Source organism: Enoplosus armatus, chromosome 24 (genome assembly GCF_043641665.1).
Source record: "Enoplosus armatus isolate fEnoArm2 chromosome 24, fEnoArm2.hap1, whole genome shotgun sequence".
Lineage (NCBI taxonomy): Eukaryota > Metazoa > Chordata > Actinopteri > Centrarchiformes > Enoplosidae > Enoplosus > Enoplosus armatus.
The window spans coordinates 11,281,193-11,289,664 of NC_092203.1; the positions used below are offsets into that span (position 1 = coordinate 11,281,193).

The following is an 8,472-nucleotide window of genomic DNA, read 5'->3' on the forward strand; positions in this document are numbered from 1 at the left end:
TGTCAACACTACATTCCATGAGTTTTTGGGCATTGAGTCACTGCCATCCAAAGCCAAACTCAATAACAGTAGAGTTTGTCATCAAAATTGCAAGCAGTCCAAATATGGACTTTATACAATGAGTGAATGAGAAAATAGGAATCAGTTATGTGTGAAAAAAAAGAGAAATTTAGTGTACATACATATTAACCTCAGTAGAAGCACAGCAATGTTTCTTCCTGTAATGCACTGACGTAATCACAGATTAAGTTATTATAAACTCTATTGATCCAGAAGATAACATATCATAACCATGCCTATAAAGGAAACAATGATATGAACATTCATAAAACAGGGATTAAGACAAAATAACAATGTCTAATGCAATAGTTTCCTGAAACATCTGTTGGCCTGTGCAAAAGGTAAAGGTTGTAATTGCACCGCCTGGCCGCTAAACGTCACTGTGGCGCAATGTCTGAAAACAGCGACTGCTTCTTTGCTGCCGTCAGCTAATCGGTATCTGCCTGTAGTTACTGTTTCGTTTCGGAGTTCAGAGTTTGAAATTGCAATTAATGCAGGTAAGTGTCATAAAAATGATTATTGTCGCTGCGGTATGTGGAGGTGTGGCTCCCTCATCGAAAGCTGCGTTGACTTTGGCAAGCAGAGGAAGAGGAGCGAAGAAGAAGAGACAGAGCGTTCGAGTTTTCCCGTGCAGGTTAGCTAGCAAAGGTTAGCTAAGTACCAGTGGGCCCGTTATCGGACAGGGACATCGGTCTGGATAATGCCAGATTTTTAATAAGGTTTAAGAGCAAACCATTTGTCATTTGCTACTTTGATATTGCTAGTCATTGGCTTATTTGTATATATTTGTGGGATATCGATAAGAAAGAATAGAGAGGCTGAAATCTCGCGATTAGTGTCCGAATTTGGAAGTACTCGCCGGTACCTGCTAGCTGCTAGCTTTGCTGTCTCATTGCTTTTGAGAAACTTGTAAAATTGACGCATCTTTTCTATTTTTTCTTCAGTCTTTGATCATGAAGAGCTCCAAGGAGGCCGTGCAGTCCGCAGCCAAAGAGTTCCTGCAGTTTGTTAACAGAGGAGTGTCTCCATATCACGGTAGAGTTTGAAAAACTGGGGCTTTATAAAAGTGAAAAAAGTGAATTTGTCAAATAGAACATGGTGAAAAAATGCAGATTTTGCATGAGCTACAAGATGTATGTATGTATGTACATGTTATACATATTTTAAAGTACATTTGAAGACATTTCTCCAGGAGTGGAAACAGAGATGTGCATGTGTCAGCATTAAGAAGGTGCCAAGAACAGCAAGACGCTGTTCAGGTTAATGGACAACTTTGAGCTTGAGATAAGATAAAGTCTCTGCAGATGAAACAGATGTTTCATAATGTCTCCTACCTTTGCACTATGACCTCTGGCATCCCACAGAGTGTGCCTCAACTGAGCCAATGATCATGAAAGCAATGAAAAATAAACTTCATTTGTATATTATATTCAAGAAATGATGTAGGAATTTCTTAATATGTGACAACAAATTATCAAAGTATTGAGTATATTCTCAGTATATTCTCAGTGTGCAGAAACATCTATTCAATGAAAAATCACTCTGACAAAACCAAATAAACGCCAGTTCAGCAGTGAACAGAAACATCTTTGACAGAAAAATATAGCATATTGTTTTCTCTTCTTTTCGTCTCTGTAGTGGTTGAGGAATGCAGGCGGCGTCTGTTGGAGGCGGGCTTCATTGAGCTGAAGGAGACGGAGCAGTGGGACATCAAGCCGTCCTCTAAGGTCGGTCAGGGTTAATGGTCCTCTGCAAGAGTTCAGGGCTGCAAAGTGCCCCATGAGCTGGTCGGTTTCTTAAATGTAGCTGTCAGTTTGACAGTTTTTTCTCTAGCCAGCTGCCAGTAAGGTGTTACATACAGCTTTTTTAAAATATCAGTATATTAAAGTCAAAGTTTCTGGTACCTTCAAAGTGTTTATGCAAAACTCTGAAAATTCAACAATTTGTAGGACTTGAAATGTGCAAATGGTTGAATCATTTTACATATGGAAAAAAGGGTCAGTGAGGGGTCCAAAGCTGTGAAAATATTAGGATGTTTGCACATGCTGCTTGTTGAATAATTCATAATGTTTCTCTTCAGTACTTTGTGACCAGGAACTTCTCCAGTCTCATCGCCTTCGCTGTGGGAGGACGCTTCTTGCCTGGAAACGGCTTCTCCATGATTGGAGCCCACACAGACAGCCCCTGCCTCAGGGTGAGAGCCCGCCCACATCCACTTGTCAATCACAATGTGTCTTTTACCTTTATTACATCCTTAGAAAGCAGTCTACTCTACTACAAGTATTTAAAGTCCTCTGCAGCCAAACTGCAACAAAACTGAGCAGTGAAGCAGTTTAGAGGTGTTTAGCATTAATGTGTTCTGAAAAGTTTCTCCCTCTGATGTTTGGCCTCCTGTCACAGCATGTTATGCTGTATCTCTCACAGGTTTGTTTGTTACATTAGATGAAGGCACGCTGAGGAACGGCATCTGCCTTGAAATGATTCTGCTTTGATGCAAAAATAAAAGTAATTGTCCTGAAATATCCCACATAAAACATGAAACTCAGTGAACACATTTCAGTTTTGACATGAATTTACCAACGCACAGGAGCTACGTGTTAGATTTTGTTATTTCAGGTATTTATTAGACTATTAGATATGATAACTGTGTGTTTCAGGTGAAGCCGAGGTCTAAGAGGACGAAGCAGGGCTGTCTGCAGGTCGGGGTGGAGTGCTACGGCGGCGGCATCTGGAACACCTGGTTCGACCGTGACCTGACCATCGCTGGCCGCGTTATGGTCAAGGTATCAGGATTGTTTTTATTCTCAGGACTATTTCTGTAGCTGAAGGACATTAATTTGCACAATTACTGTAAAATCTGTACACCATTGATATTAAGGGTTCTAATAAGGTCACTAAATGCACGTTTACAAAGACAAAAACAAGACACATTGTTGACATTATTCAGCGACCAAAGCAGATGTTTCCCACCTCCTCATCCTCTTTATATATATATATATATATATATATGTGTGTGTGTGTTGTCCTATAGAGTAACGGAAAGCTGGTTCACCGGCTGGTTCATGTGTCCAGGCCTCTGCTCAGGATCCCTCACCTGGCCATCCACCTGCAGAGGGACGTCAACGACTCCTTCGGCCCCAACAAGGAGAACCACCTGTCAGTAACGAAACACACCAGTTTAGGGGATTTATTATAGACAGTTATACTTACCAACTTCAGCAGGGAGACTAACACAAAAACATCACAAGATTGGGCTTGCTTATTGTCCGATTAATGTTGGAAATTGCAGGAATCACTTTGACTGTGGAGTTTGTGCCAAAACAGTGATATGTGTTTGTGTCTTAGCGTGCCCATCATCGCCACCGTCGTCCAGGAGGAGCTGGAGACGGGCTCTGCATCCTCCGGAGATGCCACCTGTGCTGCCAACACGGTAAAACAGACACGCACATCTGACATTATGACATTTGGGAAACAGCATAACATGTGGCATCAAGGGAAACTTCAAAATACTCTTCTACTTCTACGTCCATGTGACTTCAAATCACGTGAGGGAAATGGAAGAAGTGATTGATTTCAGAATGAAAGATTCCCTCCTCAGGCAGAGAAACACCAGCCAGCGCTGGTGAAGGTGCTGTGTTCAGAGCTGGGCGTCCAGGCTGAAGCCTTGCTGGACTTTGAGCTCTGTCTGACTGACACTCAGCCAGCGGTGAGTCTGCAATTAAACCATTGACTTCCTGCCACTTGTAATAATCCAGCTTAACCTCCTAAAGCAGCAGTGATCTCAGGCAACACATTATTTTAATTTAGCCACTGGAGTGTTTGGACACATGATCATAATGCAGAATGTTTATTTAATATAAAGAGGAGACTCAATTGATAACCAGAAAGAATGTAAACTTTCAGCAGCACTAGAAGCACTTATTACTGCCTGATTCTTCTCAGTCATGCTCTCTTTTCTTTGGTTTTTGAATCATATTTCAGACTAATGGTGGAAGGAAACATTAACGACTCCACATCTGTTGTATTTCTGTTCGTCATCTTCTTCTTCTCTTCTCTCTGCAGGCGTTGGGGGGGGTGTATGAAGAGTTCATTTACTCACCTCGTCTGGACAACCTCCATAGCTGCTACTGCGCCCTGCAGGTCAGACTTTATCCTTTCTATCAGTGTACTGACACTCTGCTTATTTTCTCTTCTTTGTTTCTTTCTTTGTGTTACATGTCCTTTAGTCTGTTTTCTTGTTTCGGTCTAAAAACAAGATTAAAGTCTACATTGAAAAGACTTCTGACTGGTTAAACCGACTTTGAGGTTGTCCTGAATGTGAAAATAATTGGCAGTTAGTTGAAAGTGTTGCTCAAACAGAATGGCACACAAGTCAAAAAACATTCAACTAAATGAACTCTGCAGCAGTTTCAACAGATGAACCTTCTGTTGCTTTTCGTGTAACTCCTAGCTTAGTGTTTAACATTTCTATCGTTCTCATATTCACAGAATCACAGCGAGCCACCTTGTGAAGAAGAGTAACTGTCCTCTGACTTTTTTGCTTCATGTTCTCACGTCTTTCTCCCTGTCTGACTTTGTTGTCTCTCAGGGGCTGATGGAGTCCTGCTCAGGAGACTCTCTGGCCAAAGATCCCAACGTCCGCATGATCACTCTGTACGACAACGAAGAGGTGAGTGTGATGGAGACTGAACCAGTTTGGGAGATTTCCTTGAGTTGTGTGATGAGGGAAAACGAGCGACACAGTTGATGCTTGGTGTGCTGTGTCTAGTGTCTCCCAAACAGCTGTTGTTTTGAGTTTTTCCACACAACCGTTTCAGTGGTTTGCTCAGAACTCCCAGTGATGGGTGATCGTTGGGCTGAAAACAGCTTGTGGAAAATGGGGAGCATTGTGCAAAGAAACGCATATAGCCAGTAAAATCACACCTGAATTCATCTTTAAACTCTTCACATTAACAGGCTAAAGTGAACTGACAAGTCATTGAAAGACAGACTGTAAAAAGCCCAAAGTTTCCTTTTTAAATTGATGTGCCTTTTAATGTTATTATGTTTCCCATCTTGTCTATCAGCTTGTAAAGGGAGAGTTGAGACAAATGTCGAAACTCACGCTGAAATGATTAAACAATTTGTGAATCCACAGAAAATGGATGCACGAGTTGATCGTTCTTTAAAAACAAAAAAAGTGGACTGAAAGATTCTTTTGTTCCAGCTTCTCAAATGTGAGGATTTGCTGTGTTTCTCTGTTTTATCTGATTGTAAACTGAAATCTTTGGGTTGTGGACTGTTGGTGGAAAACAACATTCAAAGACAAGATGTCGCCTTGGGCTCTTTTTCAGTAGTAAAAAGAATCAATAGATTAATCAATGATTATGGAGCAGAAACATCTGTGTTTTCTGTGTGTCCTGTAGGTGGGATCAGAGAGCGCTCAGGGAGCTCAGTCCAACCTGACTGAGCTCATCCTCAGCCGCCTCTCCGCCTCCGCTTCCAACCTCACCGCCTTTCAACAGGCGGCGCCGCTCTCCTTCATGATCAGCGCTGACATGGCGCATGCCGTGCACCCCAACTACCAGTCAGTATCAACACACAACTTGTATTATTTACTTGAACTTGGACATATTCTCATTCCAAGATGACAGTGCAGTCGTTCTCTTTTTATCTCAGACCTTTTGATAATCTTCAGCAGAGAGATTGGTGCTGATTTCTTTCAGATTTGTATCAAAACTGTTGATTTTCTTCTCAGGGAGAAGCATGAGGAGAACCATCGACCAGCTTTCCACAAGGTGCAGAGACGAGGACAAAATACAAACACACACACACAAACATTTTTACATTGTGGACATTTAAAGATTAGATCTAGATTAATCATTTTTAGACCTTTCGACCTTAGTTTTGGCTTTACATATTACATATCTCCATATAATTGTTCCTTAAGGGCCCAGTGATCAAGTTCAACAGTAACCAGCGCTACGCCACCACAGCCGTCACCGCCTCTGTCATCAGAGAGGTCGCCGGGAAGGTTGACGTGCCTCTGCAGGTACAGTGTGTGTGTTAGTGTGTGTGATTACAGATGAATTGTTTGCACAGCTTCCTTTCTTTGTGTGTCTTGAGTCACTCTGCAGCTTACACAGATCACCTAGCAACATGCCGGTCTGCTCCAGGACGACAAAGAGGGGAAAAGAAAAGAATTCAAGTGTGAAACAAAGACTCAGGAAGAAAAACAAGGGCAGTTTATTAACACTAATTATAAAACGTGGAAAGACTAGAGACATTGCTATTTCCATGGCTGTAGAAATGGACAAAAAGTCATTTTTTTCTTTATTAATATTTATATGAGAATCACTTTAACATGTAACACTTCTGAAAACAGAAGTCACTTGGCAAAGCAGTGATGAATAAAAAGGTGCCATTACCATCCAAGTGGTGATCAACATACTGAAAATGATGTATTCTGTGATTATTTTCCCCAAAATGCTAAAGTGAAAAAGTGTTGAAAGAGTTGGTTTCAGGAGGATGGAAGAGGACAAAGGATCAGCGATACATTGAATAAACCCTCTGAATTACCTCTGAGAGCTGAGAAAGGTTGTTTGTGTGCAGTGAGAACCAGCCAGAGTTGTTTTTTACATGCTACCAAGTCAGAAAAACAGAACATTTCTAACCTTTCTGACTTTTAATCATGACACTTTGACAAGATCTCATTTTATGATTACAATGTTTTTAACATGGCCAAGACAGCAATAGGTGCTCCCTACACATTTACACAAAAAGTGTGTAAATGTGTTCTTTTTATTTTTAATAATCTTCCAGCAGTTTGACTTATGATCCTTCCTCCTGCAGGATGTGATGGTCCGTAACGACAGTCCGTGTGGAACCACCATTGGACCCATCCTGGCCGCCCGCCTTGGCGTCCCTGTGGTGGACATCGGGGCTCCACAGCTCTCCATGCACTCCATCAGAGAGATGTGCTGCACCTCCAGCGTCCTGCAGAGCACCACCCTCTTCAAGGTAACCCCTGTCTGTCAAACAAACATGCCACGCCATACTCTTGAATTGTGCCGTCAAATGGGAACAAAAACGAGTTCATAAAACAAAATGTGGAGGTTTTCACTTTGATATGTTATATTTATATATATATTGTTATAACTCCAAAATGACCAAAGAGTTGAATCAACACCTCTGACAGTCAGAGTTCAATGGATGAACAGAAAACAATCGACACAACATTTTTTGGGTTTGTATTGTGCACGTTGGGGGTGTGATTCACATCCTGCTTCTGAGATTGATTGTTATGACATGCTGCCCTGGAGGACAGAGGAGCCATGATGAGTCCTCAGCTGGAAATATGATCATTTCTTCACATTTTAAATATAAAAGATCAAACACACAAAGCAGCCGAAACATCGACACCGTGTGTTCACACTAATGAGAGAACATCAGAATACGTCAACAGCATTTTTACCGTCTTCTTCCCGGCTGGTGTTTCCTGACACTTCAACATCACACATGTTTTCTGCAGATGGAGATGTTTGTCTCATCTCTCATCGGGTCTCTGTGAGCTTAGAGTGATTCAGGAATTTAATTCTCAGCTTTTGACTTGGTGGAAATTTCGGCAGATGAGTCACAAGTTCTTTGTCTTTCAGCTTTGATAGTTTTATTTTTTTATCCCCTGCAGATATTTGCCATATTCTCCATTTTCTTTTCATTTCACTTGAGTGTTTTAAACCATGCTCCCACTTCCTGTCTGCTTCCTCCTGCAGGGTTTCTTCGAGTTGTTCCCCACAGTGAGGAGCACGCTGGTTGTCGACTAGAGCCGGAAACAATCATAGCTGATGGAAATTTTACATAACGTTTAGTGCAGCACATCCAGGATTCAACACATACTGATGCAAAGAATATCAACATCCGAAGTAGTGTCAATCTAGACTCCTGTTCATGTTGAAATCAAATCCTTTCTTAAAAGCAGATTTCTCAGTTGTGACAATGTTGTACTCCTCAATACTAAACACCAATATGCTGATATTATTAACACCCAGTGAATAAAATCACATCTTTCTTATGATCTGAAAATAATAAAATATTCCTGAGTCGTCCAGTTTTCGAGACTTGTGTGTTATGTCCTCTTTCTGTCTGACAAAACAAATCTATGTTGCTTAATATGCAAGGTTTCATCCTGCAGGAGAAGCTGCTGTAATTGAATTTCTCCTCCTCAGTTTTAATAAAACACTGCGAGGAGCCAGATGTGCTGCTCTGCCAAGAGTCTGGACAGTTCTTTGGCAGACTGAGATGGACTTCTGATCCACGTCATGATGCAGTGAGAGACAGAAACTCCTCCACACTGCAAAAAATTGAGTTTTATCACCTTATTTATCTTAGAAAGACGTGGAGGATTTTTGTCAGGGTGAAATCCAGCAACCCAAG

The 8,472-nt window shown here is 41.4% G+C and overlaps 1 protein-coding gene across 1 annotated transcript; it reads left to right on the forward strand.

Annotated features, from left to right (window-relative positions):
• Positions 1-486: 486 nt before the first annotated feature.
• On the forward strand, positions 487-8,149 carry dnpep (aspartyl aminopeptidase). The gene is made up of 15 exons (XM_070930635.1): positions 487-557; positions 1,005-1,095; positions 1,699-1,787; positions 2,141-2,254; positions 2,718-2,843; positions 3,092-3,216; positions 3,406-3,490; positions 3,659-3,766; positions 4,123-4,200; positions 4,649-4,729; positions 5,466-5,626; positions 5,798-5,837; positions 5,990-6,091; positions 6,892-7,059; positions 7,812-8,149. The coding sequence occupies exons 1-15, from the start codon at positions 552-554 to the stop codon at positions 7,860-7,862; spliced, it is 1,425 nt and encodes a 474-aa protein (XP_070786736.1). The 5' UTR covers positions 487-551; the 3' UTR covers positions 7,863-8,149.
• The last annotated feature ends 323 nt before the right edge of the window (positions 8,150-8,472 follow it).